Raw genomic sequence first — 27674 nt, 5'->3', positions numbered from 1 at the left:
GTTTTGAAAACCGTCCAGTGTTCGCCTCATTATTTCATCGATGGCGAAGTTGAACAAGAATGGGGAGAGTGGACATCCTTGTCTGACACCACTTTTTGTAGGGAAGCTTTTGGAGAGCTCACCATACACCCTCACCCGCCCAGAAGTATGTGAATATAGGAATCGGATTATGTTTACAAACTTCTGGGGCGTACCCTGTTGAGCAAGTGTAGTTAACAGAACTGATCGATCAACGGAATCGTACGCACCTTTGAAGTCAAAGAATACCAGGATTGCGGGTCGTCTGTACATGTGGCGTTGCTCTAACACCTGACGGAGTGTGAAAATGTGGTCAGCGCAGCCTCTACCCGGTCGAAATCCCGCTTGATTCTCACGAGTCAAGACTTCGCGTGCCGCCATAAGACGACGGAGAATCAGTGACGCCAGAAGCCTTGTCACAGCAGGCGTCAAGCTAACAGCGCTGTGGTTGCTGCGTTCACTGCGAGTACCCTTTTTGAGAATGGGTACCACTATCGATTCACCCCAGTTGTCTGGGTCGGTCTCCTTCTCCCAGACAGACCCAAATAGGCTAGACCCGTCAAATAGAACATCTTCAACTCTCAATTTCAACACAAAATTCGCACCATTTAAACCAGGGGATAACAGCCGTGTGTCAGCCTACATCCGGATTTTAATCCGTGAATATTTTAATGTTTTAAACCGTTTTCAGAGGTTTTGCCTTAGTAAGGTCTTTTGTGCGTGTTTCGGAGACGCAGCACATTGATTTTTAAAGAAACTGGATGTGCATTATAGGCTTGGCCTACCATGTAGTTGGAGAAGATGTGGTTTTGTTGTATTGCCTAGTGCGCCAACGTCACAGTCAACGAAATAAGTGTGCGGTTCCTGTTCCAACCCATCCTTCTTCGGAAGAGGCGGAATCACTGCTTCGACAATTATGGACGTCATTGTTTTCTGAGGGAAACACCTTACTACCTTCACACTTTTTTCTGACGTACCGGGCCGTCTCATAATGCGGTTATTCGTAATTCGAGAGCCATTTGCTATTTGTCCAACTGCTTCACTTTTGTTTTTCTGTTTCGGCCGAATCATCCAGTTTAGTCCATGAAGTCGCTGCAGCACTTAAGCGTGACCACCACGTGAAGGTGGCAACTATTGATTGCGACGAGATTTCTGGCGTCACTGATTCTTCGTCATCGTGCAGAGATACGCGAATCCCTGAGCCTGGAGGACCAAGCGAACTTTCGATCGCGTAGAGACTGTACCGGCCACACCATACTACAGCCGGGTGTTACATCAACGCTATGTGTGCAGTGTTGCGAGAGTCAAGTAGTTCCAAGACGGGATTAGAAAGGAGACAGAATAGAAAAACGTAATGTACGCTTTAATCGTCTATTAACCGTAGTACATGATCTGAAAATAGAGCGAGAATCACGAGTTAATGGGTTATGCAAAGGTATGGGTTATATAGTCGTGACATGCAGACAGCATACAATCCCAGTATTTTGGCTTCGAGGACCATCATCATTACAAGCGGAGACACCCGTGCTGACGATGATGTCTCATTGACGTGAAGGTAGCATAAATGGGCATAGGTGTTTCCATCCTTTAATATTCTTGCACCGATCTCGTGAGACACTTCCTTCAGAGCTATTGTGTGTGAAATTCCCCATTACCTTCAGCGCTCTACCTTGTATGCCCACCCCTTCCATTTTTTTCAATTTCGTCATCGGTTGTCTCTAATAGTACTGCACTTAGTAATTCCACACTGTGCCGATCCTGAGATTCATGTGAAACCTAACGTTATTCTCCTCGATTACGTTTCGGGCTTTAACAGTAATACGCTAGTTCTGTTGAAATTGATGTAGGTGTCATATCAAATTCAACAGTATTTTCTACGCTTGTGATTGGTTTCAGCTGAAGAATGAACCCAAAGGGTATACCCATGCTTCCACCCCGGTGGCTCAATTGCCCTCGAATGGGTGACATGATTCTGGATATATTCATTCCGTTTAAAACACCGTTGGACTCCAAGTTTGACAACTTTATCCAACCAGAGCAGTTGTTTCATGTGGATCACGTCTTTCAGACAGCGGAACCGGTAGGTCGCGAACTGATAAACATGCAACTCTGATTGCTCACAGTATAAATTGGGTCTAGTTGTGGACCTCACAAAATCTAAGCGTTTCTATAACCGTCGTGAAATCACCGATAGTAACTGTAAGTATCTCAAAATAGAATGTAAGGGCAATGAAGAAAGACCCACGCCAGAGCAAGTGGACTTGTTCATCAAAGTTGTCAACCAGTTTCTCGATAACAATCCAGGAGAGCAGAAAGTTGGTAGGTCTGTGTATAACGCAACATGTCTCTTACCTTGTGCCCAGGAGTCCACTGCACGCACGGATTCAATCGAACTGGTTTTTTGATTGTCGCTTATTTAGTTGAGGAGCTGAATTACGGGTGAGTCAGTGGTTTATCATTACTGAATGGTATTTTCCCGTTTCAGTGTAGAGATCGCTGTACAAATTTTTGCCGACGCTCGCCCCCCTGGGATTTACAAACCGGACTATTTGCAGGAACTGTTTGAAAGATATGGCTCCCCGGAAGATTGTCCACCTGCCCCACCTTTGCCTGATTGGTGTGTAGGTGAGTTTGCCGGTACTTGGTTTGTCCCTGTCATTGTTGAGTTCACGAAGCACTCATGGGAATAATTTTTTCTACCGGTCATCTTGTTAAGATTGCACGTCTGGAAACTGAAAAGATTTCCGACATCAGTTTTTGGTGTGCATACTAACACACCACGGAGTAGGGCTAGATGCGAAATAAGTACTCCGATTTCTTTTGCCTAATACAGACACTCCCACTTTCGTTGAGTGGCCTGACGTTTAGCTAGACACTACATTATTGTTTACGAACTTCGCTTCATTTAGTCATCTCTGTGGAGTCGGCCAATTTCGTCCATTGTGGTAACCCACACGAGCTAGTTTCCCAACTTTCATGTAACCGCCTTCATATGCGTACCACTGAAACCTGCTCACTTTGAACAGCCACGCACAGATTTAGTACTGATGTTTCACTGCCGGACAACCATGAATTTCGTCCAATTATATTTAAAGCCCAGAGTGAAAAGAAGAGAAAAAGAGTGGATGAGGGAGGAAGATAGGGGACCTGTGTCAAGCATTCTGAGGTGCCTACACCTCCAACCGCCCAATTAGACAATCTAGAAACTGACAGGACGAACGCCACTGACACCGATTAGCCGCCATTTCTTGCAACGTCTCCAGCCAAGCACAGACGGGGTCACGGGGACCCCTTCCTGGAAGTCGGACAACACCAACAACACCCGAACTCTTCGTGATCTCTCTGACGCCTTTCTGCCAATTCATGTGCTATCCACCTCGCGGTTTGCGCCATCCTGAAGGAGGCACGGAGAACAACACTGGTCTCGGTAGACGGTGTTTCGGCATGCGTACCATCGTAGTCGATGATGCTGGATGTTTTCCCGGTTTGAGGTGCCTGCAGCACAACCAAATACCCGTTTTCTAATCGCCTCGTTACTGATACGCTGATGCCATCCACAACCAGCCACGCTTCTGAGGCATTGGTGGTCGAAAACCTGAAGACGCCTCACATCCTCTACCCGCAGAGGCTGTGTCTCGCACCCATACAACAACACTGCCCTTACTGTAGGCTGGCACACACGACCTTTAAGACCCAGTGAGGTGCCTTTTTCCGCCACAGGTGACGCAAATTAGCAAACGTGATTCGAGCCTTTGAGATTCTTGTACTGACTTCATTATCATTCGTGGTTACTCGGCTCAACAGTATAACGGATACAACTCAACGTTTTATCGTTTTGTTCATATTTTATAGGATGAGTACAACTTTCCCAAAGGTTAGGATTGGGTTCCTAATATATACCATAAGACACTATATTTCTCATTTCTGTCTCCCATCTTTATTTTACCGTTGTTCCCATTCTACCCCATTTGAGTAGCTTTAACATCATATACGAGGCAGTCAGCACCGTCAGCGCGTCCATCCATCACTCCTGATATCGTTTGCTCCTCCTACTCAGTTAGCCTGTTCCCATGTGGAAAAATTGAGTACCACCAGTTGAGTTCATTGAATTCACTGCCTATCGTTGAGCAGTAATCATGAGCACACAGGTGCTCGATCGTCGCACGAAAAGTCCCATATATGACTTTAACAGAAATTCCTTTTACCCATTCGGCCATTTAGCCACTACTCCGTGCAGCGATTACTGTTTGGAAGTCTTCTTGCATCCTTAGTTGTGGCCTCGTGAAAATTCACCCTCGTTAGTATTTCAGCGGTGGAAAAAATGGCCAAAAGCTTTTCTTTGTGGTGATCTCTGTCGCTCGGTTTTACTATTTTCACAGAGGTGACAGAAGGTGTATCACATACATTTAGAACTAAGGATGGGAAGACGAAATATGTAACTATACGATTGTCTCGTTTTACTAATCGCGAGGTGACTAATTGTCAATATATATTTTTTGGGGTACATCGAACTCGTCCTAAGTAATTTGATTGCAATTTCCAACCTACAGAAGACGGTTTACTAGATTCATCCAGTTCACAGAAAAGGAGCATTCCTAACGGTTGGGACGTCGACGATGAGGGGACGCAGAGCGGCACTGCTAAAGTAGCCCGACATGATGTAACACTGGACAGCCTCCATGGCGTGGATAATGCCCGAAGCCGTGTTGTTCGACCGCCTCCAAAGGGTACACCGAAATTCATGGAAGGTGTTCTCCGCGTGGCTACTCTCGACCAGGATTCTGTCGAGGCACACGAAGCTAGAGAGTTGGCTGACAGATTGTGCAAGATTGGCGCCTTTATTTATTCCGACGGGCAATTGGTTTTCGCTGACGGCCAGTCCTCCAACAGCGAATCGGAAAGTTCTGTCCCTCCGAACTCCGACCGTCTCGAGGAAACTAACAAACGATCGAAACACCCTTTGCGCTTTCGAGGCAGTCAGCCCGTCTCCATATCCGTCCGCAATATGGAGTCACTCGTCAACTATGACTATTGTGTTTCCTACAAGGCTGATGGCTGTCGCTACTTCCTCTTAATTAGTGGACCAAATAAAGTATACCTTATCGACCGAGCAAATTTCGTCTACAAACCCGATGTTCTCCACTTTCCAACAGTTTCTTGGGTCAAAAACATGCAGCAGTCTGGAGGCCAGGTACAGTCCACCTCGGCATTTCTTACTTGTCCCGACGGACACTTGTTCAATACTTTGCTGGATGGTGAGATGGTTATGTGTCATGATCCATCGAAATCGGAAGCGTATATGCACGAAAATGCGGCCAACGGTACGCCACGTTTTCTTATCTACGATGCAGTTACTGTGAACGGTCAACCAATCGGTCGTACCCCCTTCTTTGAGCGCTACGCTGCCATTGATAAGCAAATTATCTGGCCCAGAAATACTGCTGGACATATGGGCCTAGTTGACTTCAGTGCACAGTCTTTCTCCATCAGGCGAAAGCCGTTCCGCCCGCTAAATCAAACGGAAGAGGTTTGTTTTACCGTATTCGGTGTCCCGCATGTTTTCTGTTCGTTCGGTTTACGTTCTCATACTCATCAACTTAGATCGATGTACCGTGACTTAATGAAATGAAGTTCATCATAGTAAAAAAGGTAGGGGTGTGTTGACCCAACAGGCCTTAATCAAGTAGGCATTGTAGCATTCCCTTATGCAGATCGGTTTTCAGAAAAGACTACACTTAAGTTATCTGTCGTTTAGACTGTACAGTTACGATCGAGAATCAAGGGTTACTTTAACACTATGGGCCTTCCTGCCGGTATCTTTGTACTCCGACTGACTGTTGATTGAACCTCATCGTGGGCTCTGCAGCTGATGTTATGTCTATTTGACCATATTAACCATGCTTGCACAACTTGAGTGACCGGGGGAGAGATGGCCCAAGTGTTTAGAGCGCGAATTTACTGACCGGAAGGTCCGTGGTTTGAACACGACCTCTGCCACTCCCCTGTTTAGGCTTGAGCAACCTGGCAGTATCTCAGCCCTCGAGCAACCTTCGGCTGGCATGGCAGCTAGGCACCGAAAGGGTGCTACAGCTGAACGAACTTGAGTGACCAAAACACTTCAAAGGAAGTATTATGTGCACATGCTGACTGGTCGAGCGTCCTCTCATGTAGGTTATTCTCTCGAAAGGGACCAGAGAAGATTGTCCCCCCTCCGTAGAATATTTCTCTTAAGGGAGTTCTCACCAAATGCGAACCGTCGTGCCCGCAAATGCGGCCATTGCGGAGACAAACACTTCTGTTTCTTTGTATGCCAAGAGAATCCTCTTGCATTGAATTGCGTAGTTACGGGATTTGTAAACTCTGTTTCCACATTATTCTGGTTAGAACAATTCTCGTATCCTAACGCGGCCATTCTATTTAATCTACATCACAGGGTATGCTCAATATTCACTGTCGTTAAACCTCGACACTAGTGCATCCAACTACGCTCGTGAATCGATAGTAACACGCTGAACTCACATGCTAAATGTCCGGAGTCCAAACCCAGGCACGCTCAAATTCGTACACTGCCAAAGAAGACCGTGTTTCGCCACATTGATGCCATTTTACTAACGCGCTGAAGTCGAGTTATGCCTATTTTGACGGAAAATACTTCAGTCTGGGCGTCAAACAATTTGTATAACGATATCTTCATGAGCCTGTGAATCACGCTCTGTGGTCTTGTAAACTTGTTTGTCCTAACAGGAGTTTTGTCCCAACGGCGTTCGATTTTAGCATACCATCCTGGAATATCCCATGTGAACTCCACCCCGCTAGAAGCTGAATATGAGCGTGGCGTTTGTTAAAAGTCCTCACTTGCTTGGTTGCAGACGGGAGGATTAAATATCATTTGTGGCAACAAATCGATGGTTTATTGTCCCTAACTAAGCCCTTCTGCAGTAAGTTGTGTAAAATTACGTCTGCGATGGACGTTGGACACAGCCTATTTCCCGATATTATTAGCTTCTCTGGAGAAACTATCTAGGTATGGTACTGGTGCGTTGCAGTAGCCCCCTACATATTTTGATTCAGGTAATACTTTTGTCTGACTATGGTTCCACTGATCTTCCAGAGTAACTACAAGAAACAAAATCCCATTTGACGAAGGGTAAGATATCTTAACCGCGAGTTAAGGAAACACCAGAACGTACTTTGTGGTACTTTTGAAAGCTACCCTTTCAGGAGACATTACTAGTAACCAGGAATGAACTATGGCCGTAATACACGACACTAGAAATTCCGCGTATTGTGTTTTGGCTCACGCACACACCAACCACTGGATCTTGGAGAGGTCATTGTCACTTGATATGAGGAGTCGTATCCTTTCTGTAACCAGCATATTTCGACCAAACCGTATGTTAGACTCCAATCAGACAAACCCTGTTTGTGGATAGGGAAGCTTGGTGTAACCAGGAAGCGGAAGAAATGGAGCAAGCGAGTGCATGCACAGAAGCTTCTCCAGTTAATCCGCAAAACGGTACTGTCTCTTAGCGAGTCAATTAGAGATAAGATTGAAAATATAATGTACAATAAACGCCAGTGGCTAGATCACTGGACAGTTCAGTTTGACGTGGGTGTTTTTGCCTGCATGCGACTCGTTTAACTCATGCCATGTTCTGTGAGTTTATATCCTTCCTCAGTTTGTTAAGTTCCAATATGCCTCTACCTTGAAACGTATTTGGGTTTGCTGGGCCAAGTGGCCTTTCACCAGCCATATTTGAAGACGGTGGATTCCTGTATTCGTCTCTGTTTAGGTTGTTTGAGCCAATTTAGTAAAAAGAACGCGTTCCAGACACCTAGAACCAATCAGTCGTCATACATGTATTCAGAAAAGGTACACGGAGCCCGTATTCTAACTATAGAGGTATTCACTGTAGGTGAGTCAGCTCTATGTGAAAAAGCGTTCAGCTGTAGCACCCTTCTGGTGCCTAGCTGCCATGCCATCCGAAGGAAGCACGAGGGCTGGGATACTGCCAGGTTGCCCAAGCCTAGACAGGGGCAGTCGAGTGGCGGAGGTCGGATTCGAACCACGGACCTTCCGGTCAGTAAAATTGCCCTCTAACCACTTGGGCCATCTCGCCCCAGTTCTATGTATTGTTGACTCTAAAGTTTGTTCGCATACTCGCGACCTTCCGGTCGTCCAATAGTTGGTCGTGAACTGCTAGAAAATTTTCCTTCAACTAATGAAGTCCAGCAAAGCTGCCTTCACTCTACATTTGTGTTCAGTTTTGCTGTCGATGTCATCGTGGAATGTCCACTTCAGGGGATCGAGTATATTGGTATCGAAATTACATCTAGAGAAAGACTGATGGACTGGAGCTGTGCAGATGACGTTGTCTTTTTGTTTGAGCATATTCATTTCGCGCAGTCCACTTTGAACGGAATTTCAGAAGTTCCCCCTTGTTTCGATATGCGTGCTGCTCCTTCAGCGTGCAAATTGTTGTTTCAGGTTTTCTGTCTCCATGTATTTCTCTGAATTCCCTTAGAGAAGAAGCTATGTTTGTTTTGGGTTTTATTTATCTGGGCAGGTAAATAGACGGTGACGGATGCGAATGTACACATTAGCGCGGCGCTAGCTGCATTGGCAAAGTTCACTTCCTGAGACTAATTTCATCGAAGCTTCAGGGGCATGCGTACAAGAAGTGGTGGGTGTGAAACTTGGCCCTTCAGGTTCGATGATAGTATATGGATTCAAACGCTTGATCCCCAATTCCTTCGCAGTTCAACAGGCGTTAGCTGGCTGCAGCGTGTTCACAGTGAATCGGTGTTCGAGCGAATACTTGGCTAGGAATCAGAATCACTACGTTAATAAATAAGCCTTATCAGGTTAAGGTGTCTTGGTTATGTACTTTGCATACCCACTCACCGTCTACCGAAGAGATCACTGTTTTCTAATCCCAACTACCGTTAGCGACGAACTTTCAGGGGGAAAGGCTATGCCTTGGCAACGTGGAACGCAGGTGACTGAGTGCTGGGATATCTTTGTTGCTCCGTGTTTGGGATCCACGTGACTGTCCTACGTATTTGGAAACTGTACAGGACGTAATGGGTCACATCTAGACTTCCCAGCTAATGTCTGTGTCGCTGTATTCTGGACTCATGTTGGAGCACTCTCACTGATGGCGTAATCTGTATGATGCCCAGGTATCTTTTTCTCCTTCCTTTTTTGTGCGCTGTCCTTGATCGTTTTCTGTAGGGACATTAAGCTGTTCGTATCAAGTCATCACTCCTCCTTTCCGTTCTTTACTGGATCATTCTTTCTCATGATTGTGTAGTAGCTGAGCGTCAGTATTTACCAAGTTTTGTTGTCGATTGTAACGATGAGCAGAACGAAGATATATGTAAAGGACAACGGACGATTTTTTACCACTCACATTATTCACATCCTTTGCGCCTTTGCGCTTTTTTCTGACGGTTCTATCGCCAATAGTCATCCGACAATACGAGCCTTCAGTGTGTGCACAAGTGTTTGTATTGTGTAGGCACCAGTTGATGTACATTCACCTAAAACCCACAGTGTGCACATGCATACGTAGGTAGGAAAAACTAGTCTTTATGCTCGATAACTTTCTCTGTATGACTCGTAAGAACTGCCATTATGTGCAGTCGAGGACTCATTACAGCGAGTGCCTGGATGTCCAAAGTGACATTAGGAGCTATCAATTAAGCTAAAAAATGATGCAGTATCGGGGACTTTGAACCTGACCTTCTCAGCCTCTAGATAGAAAGAGAAAAAAGAGAGCGTTCAGCTGTAGCACCCTTCCGGTGCCTGCCATGCCACCCGAAGGTTGAACGAGGTTGGGATAATGCCAGGTTGCCCAAGCCTAGACAGGGACAGTCGAGTGGCGGAGGTCGGATTCGAACCACGGACCTTCCGGTCAGTAAATTGGCGCCCTAACCACTCGGGCTATCTCGCCCCCAGCCTCTGGATAATTGGGTAAAATAATATATTTTTATTTGTTTGAAGTGCATTGAATCCATTTGAAATCTCTGTTTTACAACCGGGGCGTCTGTTTTTTTTCCATTCACACAGCTCCTAAAGCCCGAATTCGCTCAGCACCTTGACCATATAACAGACGGGTTGATTTTCCAACCCTGTGGTCCTGACGAATTCTACATCCTGGGGACCTGTCCACAGACGTTGAAGTGGAAACCGCCTCACCTGAATACCATCGATTTTCGGTGCAAAATCGTGCATGAGAGCAAACTTGGGTACGAATTCATTTTTTCTGAGCACAGTGTGCGTGAAACAGAGTCTATCAGTATTTACTGAGTTGGGATTGCAAATGTGGAACATAAAGATTCTACTTTGAATGGGGAAAAGAAACGAGCTCGAAATAACTGAGTGTTTTATGGAGGGGAACCTGACGCGCAACTGTCGCCGGATATCTGATCGGAAACATTTAAAGCTGGTACCCTGATGCAATGCGACTCAAATTCATTCCCGGTAGAGGGAATTGAATGATTTCGAATCAGCCAATGACAGATATCAGCATAAAGCAATCCTAGCGTTTCCAAGGTTATTGTTATTACTAATCATAGAATCAATTGGTTATATCTTCTGGTCGAGAGTGATTATGGTTGAAACCATTTTGCCTCAAAATCCCCATCAGTATTGTCCTATGCAAATTTCAACCGCAATCCAGTCATTTTGACCCGTTTTTCGGATTTCGCACTCTGTGATCTTGGTTTGCATGAAAGTTCATGCTATCCTCCGCGGTTGGTAGAAGCGTATATGATACGAAATCCAAGCAGTTTCGATGGTCGTATGTGTCTGTACAACATTCCGAGTCAATTTTACCGGGATATAAAAGTGATTATCATTTTGCGTTTCAACCTTACATAGGTATACTTTTTAGTGCAAAATTTTGTGCTCTGTTAAATTATATGTTTAGCATCTTATCTCTGAAGAAATACCGTGAAATTCCCTCAGAGACAGGTTTGAAGATGCGAAATTTAGTGCTGACGTAAATTTTTTGACCACTATAGTCTGAGTATAATTTCGAAAATTCAGAGGAATATTTTTGTCAAAAGGGAGTAACTGAGAAATAATTAAGGTAGCGCCTAAACAGGAACAGAGAGGGTGGGCATCCTTGACGTCCCCCCTTCTCGTAGGGAAGCTGTTGAAGAGTTCGTGATACGTTCTCATACTCCCAGAAGCATATGAATATGATGACTGGATTATGTTAACAAAATTCTGGGACATGCCCTGTTGAGCAAGCGTGGTTAACGGCACTGATCGGTAGACAGAATCGAACACACCATCACTGTAGATTGTCTGTACATGTGGTGTTGCTCTAACACCTGACAGTGTGAAGATGTGGTCGGCGCAGTCCCTGCCCGGTTGAAATCCAGCTTGGTGCTCACGGGTCAAGGATTCGAGTGCATCCGTAAGACGCCGACGAATCAGTGACACCAGAAGCACTGCTATAACAGGGCTCAAACTAACACCCCTGTGTTTACTACATTCACTGTGAGTATCCTTTTTTAAAATGGGCACTGTTGTCGATTCAACCCAGTTGTCTGGGATGGTGTCTCACTCCTAGATAGATACAAGTAGGCTAGACAGACACTGACTGAGGAATTAAGCGCCATCCGTGTACAGAGTAGATGGAAGGTCGTCAGGACCAGCAGCTTGATGACGCTTGAGTATCCACTCAGTTCCTTTTGAGGCTGAAAGGGGTTTCATGTTCACAATTCACTTTGCTACGGAAGATAGGCATTACGAATTGAAGATCGCAGATGACCAAATGATTTGTTGTCCGAAGTGTTGTCCCCAGCGGAACCAAAGTCCTTTGCTGGATATTAGAGAGCCATTCTGGACCCTGGTAGTTTCGCTGGCAAGAGGCTTCCACGGAACAGTCTAACGAATCAAGTGGATCAGCCTGTGGCCGTTTTCAGCATTTTCGCCTCTTCCATTTCTTGGGCCATCGGGTCCACCAGGTTTCGCGGCCTGCACGGATACTCAGTTCCACCTGTCGTCGGATGATATGTCTGTCGGGTTGAGTTGTGGTTAGGGCCAGGAGAAATCTGTCGCCCGGCCTCCAGTAAAGCCATTGTTTTATCGGAGATCCAAGGTTTGGATGAGGCTGGGTGGGTTGTACTGCACACGGAAGTTCCGGCTTCAAGTGGCACTGTAGGTATCTGTTCCCAGTGGTCATTAATATCCGACATCCAACCGTCCGGCAGGCGTTCGAGGATTTGGTTCTGAAAGTTTCGTTTGACTTCTGGGTTCACTAGCTTCACTAGCAGCATAGTCGGGTATCCACGATAGTATTCCAGAATGAGGAACAGCCATCGGTAACTGATGCAGTGAGGTCTGTTTAGAGTCAATGATGGTTTGTCAAGCACCACGTCAAGCGATTTTCGCTCTTCGGGAAACTGGTCCTTCATGAGAACAGTCTGAAATCGGCATACATCCGAAGCAGGCATCCTCCGTTGTCTTTGTGTTTAGAATCTAGCCCACGACGACCACCCAGTTGTACCTCAACAGCGCTTAGTCTACCAACCTGAGCATTCATGTCACCTGCTAAGCTTTTAGTTCGTTGTAAAGGAGCATCTAGAGCGTAATAGAAACTTTTTGACAGGTACAGAGCTACGGTCTGTGGGGGCGAGGCAAACACAATAAACATGGTGCGGTGGAAATGAGCTTCTCGAAGTTTCTTCACAGACGTTTCTAAACGAACCGTACAGGGGTGACTCTCAACTGGTATTCTTTCAAGTAGTTACGCTTCCATTGGATGGGTCAATACGATAGCCACTCCTGCAAATCCAGCTACAGCGGCCACTGCGCCACCACAGATGCGCAGCCGGGACTTGGCAGACAGCCAAGGGGGAGTCGGTTCGATTACAATGTTTGTGTTCTGTATCCTGGTTTCTGACAGTACATCAATGCAGTGTACGAGCAAGAGCCACTTGTTGACCTGCTTGCTTTTGTGTGATGACATTAAAGACGGCTAAATAGGCCGGATTTTAGGGTTTGGAAACATACTTCGAGTTGCTAGTGAATTTGGACGCACAGAAGCTGCAGCTGTGTGCGACGCTTGGCGAATAAATCGGTTGGCCCTAGTGCTGGGACTTGGAAAGAGAGGTTTGGGGTAGAAGATGGAATACCTGAACTTGTGAGATTATAGGCATCAGCAGTAGCATGTTTTCGCTTACCCGCTCTGCTGTATGCAGCAAGGCCACCGAGCTGTTGGCATCACGCGGCAATCAATATGGGTTGGGTTTCCTCAAGTTAGACTTTGTTCAAAGTCATTAATATTTGGTATCTCAGTAAAATCACCTATCTATTCACTAAAATGTATGTATCTGTCTTGAAGTTTGCCTTTTGTCATCGCCTCTTTTGTTGTGTCACCCTCAGTACAATTCTAACATCCTTTACTCATTGATTGTTCCTCCTCCGCCGCCAGTGAGATTCCTGGTTATGTAGGTCAACTTTACCTCGGTGGCTTGAACGTCCCTTCGGCAAAACTCGCCCACGTCGGTCCGAAGGATAAGCACCTCGATGGTAAGATTGTCGAATGCTCGCTGGTTCCCGGGGTTGGCTGGAGAGTGCTTCGAATTCGGACAGACAAAACTGAACCCAACTACCACAAATCTGGTGTGGGTATGTTAATTCTCTTATCGAATCGATTGCAGCAAAACATATGAATGCACTTGACAATCAGGCTGTTGACTGCCACGGAACGTGACCTATTGAATTTATCTGTCATTTGTTAGCTGGGGTGCTGGATATGGCTTTGGACATATGAATACGGTTATATTTCTTATAAATATTTGATTCTAAAACAATTAGAGGTTGCACTAAATCCGTCCCTTTTTGGAAAAGTCCCCAGCTGGAAACACCGACTTAATAATCCTCGGGCACTTATGATTTTGTGAACTGGAAGGTCTGTGGGATTCCGTAGGTTACACTGGTTGACCTAGTGACTACTAAGACATGGTTGCGGAATCCTTTCCCATCAACCGTCTGTCGATTGGAAACAGTCCAAGGTCAGTCAGCAAAGCATGTTTACTCACCTAGGAACTCTGATTTCACCAAATTTAACACATTGTACTTATCAGTTTTCCGTTGTAGGACGCTGTATTTGTTGCTCAATGAAATAGATGCTATTTTGCGTAGTAGCGTTCCTGCAATGCAGCCACCGACTCTCGCGACGTCTCTCCATCCCTCCTACTCCTGAGGAACACTGTTCCGTTCCGCTGCCCTCATTCTGTCATTTTTTACCAGCTTTGGTACATTGGTGTACATTGATTCATGCCTAGTACATTAAACTGAATCTAGAGAAATCGACCGCATATAGCGACCCCCGGGGAACAGTCAAGCCCTATTATAGAAATCGCAGAAAATAGAGGAAATCGACTGCTAAAATGACTAAAAGGGGGAATTGAATCGTACTTTCGGATAACCGGCACGCGTAGAAGGGAATATCGTAGTCATTACGTTGTGTGCTTTATCCCAGGTAGTTATAGCCACAACAGATTGGATATTTCCTTCAGTTGTATGGATTCGATGGTTTGCACCTGTATCCATATAGTGTCACCGTTTGATGTACTCATGGATGTTTCTTTTCATTAACCTCGTATCTGCCTTCCTTACCGTTCCTTTCATATCCAGCGATTATCGAAAGTATCATGTATCCGGTGACTGCTCAGAATCTGCTTATGTGTGTTCGGCAGCGTGGTATCAAGCTCAGCAAGCAACAGACAGCGGGTCCGACACCTGCCGTCAAATGATCATTATTTCTTTTGCTTTGTACTTTTTTGAAGTTTTCACATGTGTTACAACTCCCTGTAAATCGATCATTAAAACAATTCCACAAACAGGGCTTTTGCCTCAAGGTGGCTGGTGGAGTTATATCAATAAGGCTGTTTCACACCAAGCAATAATGATCGGACATTTACTTTTGGTGATTGTAATAGCTCCCTTCTCTCGAAGTAACGGTCTTCAGAGGGAGTGATTTGCAAGCCTACCTTTCCCGTCGCTGGTCCATCAAAGCTGGTTTGGCCGTTGATGATTTTTTTCAAAACTATTGATGAGGCCATAGCACTTTTTGACTTCTGACTTTGCTTATGAGCAATCTAGACAAGTGATCTTTACCGTTGATAAAGAACGTTGTGGGATAGTTTATAGTTAAGTCGGCCAGTGACAACCAGATCAGCGCGAAGTTCTGGGTATTCGGTTACTGACTTACCAGATAGATGTGGACCATTGCGCCCGTTCTACTCACGTGCAGACTGACCACTTTCCCGCTGTTCTTGACCTTCGGTCAACCGACTGTCCATGTCACAACGTGCATTTTCACAGTAGAGGTAGGTCAGTTCTACCATCGATAGCTAAAGTGTTGAAAGCATCAGCCTAGAGACCATAAAAGACAGCTGTTTCCCACTTCCCGAACAACCAGAGCCGCATGGTCACATGGTGCGTGTAGGCCAAGCTCAAACGTGAGTAGACCACATCGCTATCACCGATGGGTTGCTTGGGCCATTTCCCGAATTCGCTCGTTCTGGATCAACTATGTGGACTCAGAGCACGCGCTTGTCCTTTGACCTTGTTTTCGTTGCAATTTTCGGGTGCAAACAAGATGCGCGCACCTAGCCCGGTCCTCTGGAAGCTCCTGCAACCTAACGAAACAAAACTATCTACTAAAGCCCCATTCGGACAAGGCTTTCTGATGACTTACTGGAAAGTCCGTGCAAGACGCTGGGCACTCCGCTTGTGGAACGGCGCAGCCAAATAGATCTAGGCACGAGCTCAAACAACACTTAATTACTCCAAATTCGGACACGCATTCATTCTGGTATAGAGTACAAAATCACTCGACGAAATGCTAGACTTCAGACGAAGAATGGCATATGCTCGAATCGAGAAGATTGGTAGGTCCACAAACTTGGAGAGGCGAGAAGCTGTGAATATTCGTGAATTGTTTCAGCTTGTGGTGATTGTGGCCATCACATATAAATTGCCTTGAAACCCCTGGCCTCTTTTACGAGATCGCATGAAGACGCGATCCGAGAACGGTAGGCAGGATTTTGGCCAGGAAGATGCTTATGGGTTACATCCTCACCTCGTCAAGTGTCTCAGCAATGGCATGCCTATAGACACCCTGCAATCTCGGTATTCGTTGACGCCATCGGTGCGTTCTATTCTGTTGATCAGTTAGTTCTCAACACTTGTGCAACAGGGTAATTACAATACTGTAACTTGTGGGCGCGTTAGGGTCAACGTGGGGCTCTCCAAAAGCTTACCCACAAGCAGTGTTGCCGACTGTGGTATACGCTTTCTTCAATTTTGCGGAGTTATATCATTGATGTAGTGATCGTGTGACCTATGAAATGTCTCCGAAACCTCGCCGTTCAAATCCCTCTCAGCGGGTTGTTGTGGACCTGGGAAACGCGGACAATATCGTCCTTGTTTTCGAAAAAAAACCGGAAGCCAAGTGTCACGTAGAAAGCTGAGCAGGGTCATCCAGTTATTCAACATGTGCCTTGTGCGAACAAAGTACGAATCCTTGCCGTAGGTTAGTCATTGGGAATCCTGAGAATTCAAGGGATGACATTGGAGCTTGTGGAACACTACATATCTTTGGAACTGCAATAACTCTGACGGTGGTGTTACGGACGAATTCAATGCATGAATATCAAATATCGAGAATGCTTTTGTCAACCTGCGCCACTTGTATCATCAAAAAGACATCACTTGACCTCAGAGAACGCGTAATCAGACTACATTGTGGGTTGGGGTGCTGTACGGCTACGATAACTGGCCACCTTCGGGTGGATGGCTTGAGACCTCACATCTTTGACCATCGATGCCTCAGAAGTTTAGCAGGAATCGGTTGGAACCAGCGAATTCGAATTAGGTGATGAGAGATTAAATCGTAGGTTGATTCACCTAAGTACTTCACTCAGAGAATGCATCTAACACTGCAAGTTGTCGCTGGGGCATGTGTTAAGCATTCGTAGACGAGCGCTGTTCCCCTAGCCCAATGTGGAGTGGCGCAAACGTAGAGGTGGACAGAATTCAACATGGTAGAAGGAAATCAAAGATGTTACGTTTGGGTGTCGTCATCCCTCCTGGATAGAGCATATGGCGACTTACCGGCGTTGGTATCGTCCACAATGGCACCCTAGATTCTGGCAGAATGCTGGAGGTGCAGACATCGTATGCTTGTGGTAGGCCAGCCGTAGGTCAATTCAAGTGTTCCATTTTTCTATTTATTATGACGCTGTATTCAAATAAACTGTGATGACCGTAAGACAATGGAGCACCAGTGCTCTCCTGTGGTGTCCCTGTTAATGTGGATTATGGCTACCATTCTCAGACAGCATCCCTAGTGAAGCAACTGTCCTTCGAGTGCACGTTCTGATTTAAATCGGCTAGTAACCCCTCAATCGCTGGAGTATCTGAGGCTAAGTGATAAATCAGATCGGCACGACTGGCCCATCACAGAATGCTTTCCCACGCATGCGTAGTCCTCGAGCGTTAGACGCATCTGTGTGAAACACCAGTTGCCCAAAGGTGCGCTCAGGTGGATTATCATGGAAACTGTGCAAGTCACACGATAATGTAGCTGTCGGTTTCTACAAGGACGTCAGCTAGGCCACCTTGTATTACGCAGGATCTCAGAACGCGTTCGTTCTGGTGTCCCGATTAGCCCCATGAGTTTGTATTACACAGGATCTCAGAACACGTTCGTTCTGGTGTCCCGATTAGCCCCATGCAATAGGCATTATGTAGGTAAACCCCCAATGAGGGGTTGCTTGACAGCTGTTGACATAACCGACCAGTTGGGATATTGAGTAAAGCCTTGTTTTATCTGTCACTTCGGGGAAGGATTTTATGGGCACCAAAGTTTATTAGACTTGGGGTGCAAGGACGACAATGTGATTTATTTTATGGCAATAAATCATTGAACTGGTACGTACATGAGAATGGGTGGCCATATCGTGAGAAAATACAATCCATCCCCTCGAGTCAACACTGAACAAGTACCATCTGCGTTTTCCGGGCTGCCCATGGGACAACTGCCCACATGTCGCGTAATTGCGTTATTAATGTTGGATGGGACCGCCCCTCGAAATTCCGATTAGCATTCGCTTGCGCACAAATCCACTGCGTCTGTGCGAGAACCCTGTCGACCGCGAACGATCCAAACGCAACACCCTATAAGAATTACCTGATGGCCACGGTGATCGTCATAAAAAGCTCTAGGAAAGATCTGGCTTCGCTGGACACTTACCAATAGTGGGTAATCCGGGAAGGAGGTCACGTGCACCCAAGCAATTTGAGTGGCACACCAAGAGGAGACCTGGCAGTGAGGATTCGCTATCAGGTCTTCATTAGCTTCACCTCATGGTCGAGTAGTTACATCGGAATGAAGCGATGTATCAGATAATTTAGCTCCGATCGTACACGGTACTGTTCAAGTCATATCTTTGTACAATGGACCTCAAGAGCACTTGTCTTCAACAGAGCGGGTCTAGCAAGAATGCCCTTAATCATTTCGTACATCCGTGGTGCATTGGAACCTTTGGTGTTCGCTGTCGTAATACGCCCTTATTATGTGAAGCCCTCGCGATGTAGGTCGTTCAGTGGGCTTCTGGATATTATCAGACTATATGCTTTCCACAGTGAACTTTTGTCTATTAAATGATATTGCATCATAATACACGTTTAACAAGAACAACGCCCGAGGACTTGTCGGGTGAGAGAATCAAAAGTTGGAGGTATAGTAACCAACTTTCTAGGCTACCAATACAAGTGTTAAACTGTGCCCTCACATTTCTATTCTTTTGATATGCAGAATTTGCGCTCGATAGATAAGGCCACCCGCATCATACAGAACCACATTTGGTAATTAATGACATTCGCCCAGGGATTTTGAAAAGCTGGACTTCAGATCTCTCTTGGGGACAAACCTCTCATTTTTTGTTTTGTTTTGGAAGGACATACGAACTTTACCGAGACAGTGACAAGAATAAAGTCAGGAGAGTCCGATTCAAAAGTAGCCCTCCACTAGGTAGAACCGGAGCATGGAAACTGCTGCAATTTTATGACCACTTTGAGGGTACGCGCTACACTAAAATAAGGTTTAAGATTCAGATGTGGATTTCAGTATGCGTGAAGAACAGCAAAGCACTCTCTAGTAGATATCTTCAGGCGGAATCGCCAGCGATGCGCATTTCACTGATCTCCTGCTGATTCAGACCACAACTTTTCAGTTGGAGGCCTAGCGCTTTCATTAAATTACGGGCAACTAAGCAGCAGTGGTTAACCTGCACTTTCAGCGTCGCCTGCCCTTTACTTGCACAGTACATCAAGTGGTAGTGTTGGCTAACACGTCGAGTGACTTCGCAAACAGAAGGCTTACGTGATAAGTTGATGCTTGAGCTGGCGGCAAGATCTCCAAGTTTTAGCCGTGAATTTCACCCCGCAGCTAAAAAGCCAATAAACATCGTGCAACCATTTCGTCACTTTTATTCGGAATTCCAATCTCACAGATTCATGTAGAGAAGCTCAGCATAGGTTCGCTTCATTTACAGGCTGGAATCCACATTTGGAACTTCGAATTCCTCTGACTACATACTAAAAGGCTTAGCGCTGGGGAATACAAACATTGGTGGTCCTATGACACACGTGGCAAGTGAATATTAGGAGCGGTGAGCAGAGAACTAAGACTTCGCCCATCAACAGTCACAGCCTCTCCCAGTCTTTTTAGACACGACACATTCGCTCCGTACGAAGCTGTATTAATCGACAGAAAACCGGCTGGAAATCCAGTGAGTTAGTAAATGCAGTCATATTAAATCTGATCAAATTGTGGTAGAGGGAAGACAAACAGAAATCAGCTAACTGATCGCGGGATATAAATTGTCGGTTTGTTGGGTCCACCGAAAGTAAGTCCAGCGGAGGCCTGTATCAAGGAAGTCACATCGATCCGAACACGGTATGCACCAATGAGTACCATCGACGGAGTAGAGCAGCGGGGCTGAAAAACAGGCAAAGGTAGTGTTGCATTCATATATTCAATTTGATTTCCATCGGTTAAAATATCCCAACTAGAAGTATTCGTTTCTATGTCACAATGGTCATTGGAAATAACGCGTTTTGTGCAAGCTGTTTCCACATTAACAAAACTGTGAAACTTGTTCCTGCATGGTCCTATCACGGGAAGAACGCTAAAGCAATCCACTACAATGAGCACAAAAGCACACAATCTAAATTCAATCCTCTCTATTCATTATTCGGTTTACCAATAACTCTTGGTTGGCATATAAACAAACTGGGCCTCACGTTCCCCTGCGTAAACGCTGCTGACTATGAGCAACCGTTGGACCAGACTTTGGCCGGTGTTTTCCTTGACAAATATGTGGACTCTTTACGCTTGCTGCCTAACTAATCAACTTCTATTTGCTTTTTCTCAAAAGTGACGAATTAACCGCACCCAGAATTAATAGTGACTAGTGAAGCAGATTGTACCAATTTACTGATGTTTTCAGGTATTTTGCTCACAAGGACAGCCACCCCGAATGGACAACACCAAATGGGTAATAACTACAATGTTCGAGTAGTGCGGCGATTGTGTACGGGCGGTTTGGTAGACGTCCTAGACCACAAAGCACGCCGTAAATATGCTGAAGGTTGTCAAAAAGAGATGAACAATTCATAACCGAAACCTTGGTACCTAATGGGTACCTGAAAAATTGTAGCTACGTACACGTGACGTGCTGTAACGCGGAAAGTGATGTTATTCTTAAACTGCTCTTTAGAGACCTCCTTACTAACGAAGTGCCAGAAAGACTAGTCAAGGGATATCACGCACGTACCCAACTGCATGGATATGTCAGTTACCGACTGCAGATGGTATTCGGTTCAACGACATAAGACGCGATCCGTAGGCGAACTCTGCCTCACACGTTACATATGAGCCCACCCGGAGCAGCAGCGACCAGCGTACAGGCGGAACTGACCGGTCTCTACGTCAAGGAATCCGCAAACAGTTGTCATACCGGGAAATTCGATGGAAAACGTGAGCCAGCAAAAAAGCACTTGTCAGCCCCATCACTAACACGGCAGGTGATAAATTTAGTGGACCTAGATATCGCAACCAAATTCATGCTTCGAAAAGACGCTGGCTCAAATGCTGGGTTTATCCTGAACATAACTAGCGGTTGGCGTTTTACTTCGTTATTATAACGTATATCTTTCAAAGAGTACTGCTTGTACGAGCCCACATCATTCTTTGCCTGCGTAATTGTACGCTGCTGAAGAATGTTACCTAAGTGACTGAATTCCGTAGTGGGTCCTCTTTCCGTTCGAATGAAATGGATTAAAAGAACTCGGTATTTGATATTTCAACCGAAGAGGCCTTACTGCCGGAAAGTTACATCCACATGACAAATTGCGGTATTTTGATATCCCTAGGGATCGAAGCGGTATCATTTGAAGGATAAAATGTAGTAAATAGTGATACGAGAAAGGTGGTACACACCTACCTTATAGCATCCTACATTCGTTGGTCGATTTGTTATTCCAGCGCAAATGAATGTGAGTCAAGTGCGCTCCACTTATTGGTTGTTGATCAGGTGGCTGTTGATCTGTTCGCCGAGCTTCCAAGCTCGGCGAACAGATCAACAGCCACCTGATCAACAACCAATAAACTCACCCGAGCTACCAATAGTTCAACAAATTACCAGCGCTCCACTTATCTCAAACAGTGCAACGCTTTAGCTCCCGGTTGGCGTTTAGCCATGTACCGATAAGAAGGCTGCGTACCTTTTACGGACAGGGTGGTATGGAATTTCATAAAGTCTACAGTCGACACTGCAGAACCTAGACGCACTCATACCGAGTAGAGAGGAATGAATGACCCGAAAATACGAGTCATTCATTTTCCCGGGATGCCAATATAGTCAGATTGTCCAAATCCCACATAAGTAATGCACGAAGTCTATGTTGCATCGAGATGGCCCAGGTGGTTAGAGCGCAAATTTACTGACCGGAAGGTCCGTGGTTCGAATACGACCTGCGCCACTCGACTTCCCCTGTCTAGGCTTGGGCAACCTGGCAGTATCTCAGTCCTCGTGCTTCCTTCGGATGGCATGGCAGCTAGGCACCAGAAGGGTGCTATAGCTGAACGCCTATGTTGCATCCCCTGGCTCGTCAAATAATCCTATCGTACTGTCTTCCCTATGTGAGAAATGTTTGAGCAATTTCTTGCTCTAATTGCCGTCGTTTTTTCACCAGCTGCAAGCGAGATTAACGGTGCCATTATCATGCGGCTTCGTAACAGGCCTAAGATCAATAAACAAACCAATAACGCACGCTGTAATTTGTGATATTCACTCGTGTGCATGAATCAAACACATTAGTTTTCTGTGCTACAATCGACAAGTTATTTATAGACGATATCCCGTTCATCTTGCAACACTGCCCATGCCCCAAGATCAGTCAGTTACCCTGATATTGTTCGATCACTCAAACTCAAATATTTTCCGCAGTGAAATTTGGTAAATTAAGAGCTGTTCCCTCTTATGTGACCTATTACAAGTTACCAAGGAACACCACTGTCCACTGCGAAAAACTGACAAATTTACTGTTAGTCTCAACAACATACGCTTGAATCGGGTCTCAGGAAAGTATTCTATCATCTTGGTTCGATTGGTTGACAAAAAAAGAAAAGTGGCGTCGAGCGCTCCGTCAATATATCCTTCTGACTTTAAAGTTTAATCAATCAATCATTCTACCAGCCATTTACTGTATACCACAGACACAATGGTCCCAACTGCTAAAGTTTCGATTACCAGAAAGTTGGAGAGTGTGGGATATCCAGCCAAGCCTTGGAGGCGATGGCATGGTAGGTTAGTTCGGAAACTAGGTAGCTACGCATTGAAGGCGATAGCTCTGATGCACGAGCGCCACTGACTGTGCGACTGGGCCATTTACGCCAAGTGTCATCAACCACTGGTGAGTTGAGTCCCGGGGGTCCCCAACAATGGAGGCGGCAGTTATCAGCCTAACTCAGTTTACTGGTTAGTGTTTTCATAATTCTTTGCCAGGTCATACACAGCTCACTTCCCGGTCGGCTGCACTCAGCAGAAGGCTGGGCGAAAAGAGCTCTGCAAGGCAGACGGATCTCTGACACGCGGAGTGCGTAGCCTAGAAAGCGTGAGTAATTCATCCATCGCGGAAGAGTTCTTTCTTCCTAAGACCCTCCGGCGTACCTCAACATTCATAACCCGGTCCTCCACCAGACCGGAGACACCGATGATCAAACACTGATGTTTTCCGTATGGCGCGTGCGTGTAGAGACCACGTCTCTGGTCCATAAGCCGGTATGATTGGCCCTGCCGCAGTGTAAACTCTGCCCTTGACAGATAAACGGACGTCACGTCAGCGCCATAGGTGTCGGAGGTTGGCAAAAGCTGCTCCAGCCTTCCGGATTCGAGAGCTCATCTCTGGCCAGTTCACCAGAACTTATACAACTGCCCGGGTAAACAAATTTATCTACCACATCGATTGGCTCATATGTAAGCATGATGCTTGGGTTTGATCCTATCCAGTCTTGCAGCAGCACTTTACACTCAGCAGGTGCGAATCTCATGCCGAACCGTGCCGCAGAGTTATTTAGGTTATTTAAAATGGCTTTCATTAAGGAAAGGTCTGAACCAAGGAGAGCAATATCGTCTGCATACTCAGCGTCTGTGAGGGTACGTCCCGAGAGTTTTTGGCCCCTGAAGTGTCATAGGTACGCGGTGAAATTTCAAGCATCACATCAATAACAAAGTTGAAGAGGAAAGGTGAGAGAGGGGAGTCTTGTCTTACACTACTCGAGGTGGTGAACTCAGGCGAAAGCTTGCCGTACACTCGTACACCCCCACAGGAATTCGCATACAGTGCCCTCATAAGGGATATAAATTTGGGAGGGACACTTCTGATCACCAAACACTACCAAATTTTCTCACAATCAACGGAGTCAAACGCAGCTTTCAGATGAAGAAAAACTATCAACGTGGACGCCTGAAGGGATGGCGCTATTCAAGAATCTGTCTCAAGATAAAGGTATGGTCAATGCATTCTCAGCCAGATTCATTCTCACGAGTCTGTGCAGGCTGATGCTACGATGATTTTCCCATGACGTTCTTGTGCCATTTTTGAACACTAGGATGCCACTCCATGCGACTGATTGTTTTCGTTCGGAATCTTCTGCAGTATGGTTATCAGACTGTTCACTAGGACCTCACCAATTTCTTTGAGGAAAGCGGGGTGCAGACTGTCCGGGCCAGGTGCCTTGAAGCGTTGGAGGATTGATATCACACGCCGGGTTCCTGTTGTTCACGACGGGCTGGTGTCTATAGTCTATTCGGGCCCGCTTAATCTCTCTAAACTGCACATCCCACACAACCCACAAAGTTATTAACGAACATTTTGTGAGTGGGTGACCGAGAAACATCAGTACATGAATCCAGTAAAATACCTTAAAATGATTCAGCGGTTATTTGTCACTCATTATAAGCGGATTGAATAGGTGCTATGTGAATTTAGTTACCTGGACCGACTCAGTGCAACTATGATGTTACTTCAACACTGAATGGACCAGTGGCGCTCGATACCGTTCAGAATGTGAGCACCTGTGTGCGTATTATACTTATGTTTTCCGGAAATAGTACCGCACCATAATGATTTTAGATTCTAAAATTGCATGAGCACTTGCTGCTGGCTTTGCTGCTGAGCGGTACTCGTCAGAGCAGAACCCCAAACAAGGTTAACATGATCAAAATTTTGTTAATCCTTGTATGCCCGCTGTTTGGAAGTAACAAAAACTGACGAAAACCCTATGAATCACTAGAATTTGGTTCAGGAAACTCATTGGTCTAATGCCATACGAGTGGGGTACTCTAGAAATTTTTATAGCACACGGTTCACATAGGTTTCTTACTTCGGTGGCACTGATCCTGTTATGATGGGAATGAATAATAAACTTTTTCATCAAATGGATCAACCTCACAAGTCTGCTCGTGGTTAGCGTTCGGCTTCCAGTGGCGACCCGAATTTAGCTGGTCGTTTGATTTCTGTGGATCACACCGACGTTTATGTAACGGTATGCAGACTGAAGGGTTTACGCGCGAGGCATGTAAGCACGTACAAGTTCGATTTTTACTTCACTCTCCTGTAGATACTCAAATGAGCCTGAAGGATTTAACTCTCTGCAGTGAATTTCGCCATAAATGTTCATGCCACACAATCAGGGATAGCAGTAAAGTACGGAGAAGCTATGGTGTAAACTGAGGGAAGTATGAGAACAAAGTCCTGGAATTTGTCAAAAACGGATGACTTCGTCCTTCGTTTGTTTACCTGACATTTATCTGATGGTCTGTTTGGCAGACGGACAAACGGAACCAGGGATAAAGCATAGGGGGAGGTTCAGGGTAGAGAAGGCACACAGTAATATTTAACTCACAGATGACTGAGTGTCTATGGATCCATGCTTCCATGTTGAAGAAGACGAGTCCAAGCAGAGTGTATTCAGACCACCGCTCTTGATCGCTGACGCCACGGAATAGACACACAATCCGGGGTAATCAGTACAACCAGGCATTCTGGTGCAATGACGGCGAGTCCCGTTGAAGCTGAGGCGGACTGTATCAAACCCTGGACCTGTTAACCAGTGTCGGATATGGCCGTCCTGGTGTCAAGTACACGAAAATGGGATAGGAATCTTGTGTTCGCCTGACTGACATTTAAATGTGAAAGCAAGGTTGGCCTGACACGAAAACATTCTTGAACTCAGAGCCACAGACAGCTAAAGACCTCTTCACCCATGCTACTGCGGATAGCTGTACATATTTGTCACTGATAGAGAGAATGACTAATATATTAGCCTACCATTAACTGAGTAGGAGACAAAAGACAACAACTAGTATCCCTTACTCTACTACCCTGACCATAAACGTGTTCGCGACACCACACAACTGCTTACCAAGTGTTTGAGAGTTCTACATGATGTTGGTATACAAAATATATAAGTGTTGCCAATCCCCTTTATCAGATGAGCTGTACGGTCCTACAACTGTTCAGACTTAATGGGAATCCAAGAAGCCTTTCTGAACGGATCGTTTCCAGCAAAGGACATTTGTGGCGAAGAGTCAAAAGTAGGCATATGAAAGATAAAAAGCAAGAAGGACCATTCTGACCCGTTTCGAGGGATCCAGTCATCAGTGCGAACATATTTTAGTTCGAGTCTCAAAATTTTTGGAAGGTGCTCCAGAGGTAAATCCTGCATCGATTTATTGAGTTTCACAAAGGAAAAAGGGTGAATCTTAATTTATTAGTGCACAGTTAGTTTCATTCATACAAGGAGATCCATCTTAGAGAATAATGCGCCTTAGATTTGGCTCGACCGGATGGTTTTGAGGTTTCTAACATTCATTTCCTAGATTCTGCTTAACATAACAATACCAATAGGATAGGAAGAACCGTTAGCTAAATCCGTTAAGAAGAAACTGGACCTATACATGGTTTGACGGTTTGTGTGCCTCCCTGACCAATTGAGCTATACTGGGGTTGTCCGTCCGATACTCGCACGGACACTGTCATGCCAGGTTGGTCAATGGTTAAAGGTCTGGCCAACACGGTCATCTGGCTCTCCAGGTTGGAGGTTGGAACATGAATAGCGGCTTGTTCTCTAAAAACGGTAATGCACTGACATTTTTGCCAAACATCACTGCCTTGAGGTCAGGTTTTCGGACCAAATGCCTTAATCTAGGATACTAATCGTCCTCCTGTCCAGGTCTGGACACTCTGTCAGTATCCGAACCCTGTACAACCACGAGACCTACAGTGTGTGGTAGTCCAGCATCAGTGCTGAACATTGATGTTAGGCTGCCGAATGACAGCTAAGTGCGATGACGGCTAAATGCGAATGCCTCCTATGCATATCATCCGGCGGAGGAGATTAATGACGAGTTACAACGAGGAAGTGAACTTCAAACTGACCATAACCCAGCACCCAATTGAACGTGGTAGCGTACATAATGGCGCACCAATTTGAATAATAGATCAAACCAAGCTCAGGTCATCTCGGAAGAATGAGTGGGTTACGCCAATGAAGTTGGCGTGAGAAATCATCAGCAATAGGAACACCCAGGCTGGCGGGGCCTCACTCTATCCGCGAAAAATCTATCTGCTGACTGAACGATAGACTACAAAAAAGTTTCTACTGATTTGCTGGCTGCATTTACCGGGAGAGGCCACAGGAATACTCGAATAAGGTTATGGCCAATGTTCGTACACTCTATTCACACACGAAACTAGTTCAAGTTTGACCCATTGTGCAAAGTAAAATGATCTTAGTATTCAAAACCAGAACGGCCAAATACTGGGTGCATACGAAGCTGGGCTGAACTAGAATTGCTGGAGGGTGTAAAGGTTGGGTGGGCGCAGAAAGTTGTAGGGGCGAGTTGCTTGCATACGCTACGATCTTCTGAGGTAATGTGAACCTCGAAAAGGCACTCCCCAACTTCTTCACACTCAGCGCCTATGTAGGGATGTAACATTTTCCTTTGTTCATCATATATATATATATATATATATATACATATATATATATATA

At 45.6% G+C, this 27674-nt stretch overlaps 2 protein-coding genes across 2 annotated transcripts in view; one reads left to right on the top strand and one right to left on the bottom strand.

Annotated features, from left to right (window-relative positions):
* Window positions 1-1921: 1921 nt before the first annotated feature.
* T265_06475 (hypothetical protein) lies at window positions 1922-19296 on the top strand (the record flags this gene model as incomplete). The annotated part of the gene is made up of 8 exons (XM_009171743.1): window positions 1922-2098; window positions 2142-2337; window positions 2382-2457; window positions 2504-2643; window positions 4569-5545; window positions 10091-10269; window positions 14678-14853; window positions 19223-19296. 8 exons carry the CDS (start codon window positions 1922-1924, stop codon window positions 19294-19296), a joined length of 1995 nt encoding a protein of 664 aa, XP_009170007.1.
* Window positions 15283-27674, bottom strand: part of T265_06474 (hypothetical protein) — a gene marked incomplete at both ends in the record, with an annotated part of 19416 nt that continues 7024 nt past the window's right edge. The window contains 3 exons of the mRNA XM_009171742.1: window positions 15283-15396; window positions 19917-20051; window positions 25524-25748. Of these exons, the coding sequence (XP_009170006.1) occupies window positions 15283-15396; window positions 19917-20051; window positions 25524-25748 (474 nt within the window). The remainder of the gene's footprint in view (window positions 15397-19916; window positions 20052-25523; window positions 25749-27674) is intronic.

Source organism: Opisthorchis viverrini (genome assembly GCF_000715545.1).
Source record: "Opisthorchis viverrini unplaced genomic scaffold opera_v5_137, whole genome shotgun sequence".
Taxonomy (NCBI): domain Eukaryota; kingdom Metazoa; phylum Platyhelminthes; class Trematoda; order Opisthorchiida; family Opisthorchiidae; genus Opisthorchis; species Opisthorchis viverrini.
This window is presented reverse-complemented; position numbering and strand designations above follow the sequence as displayed.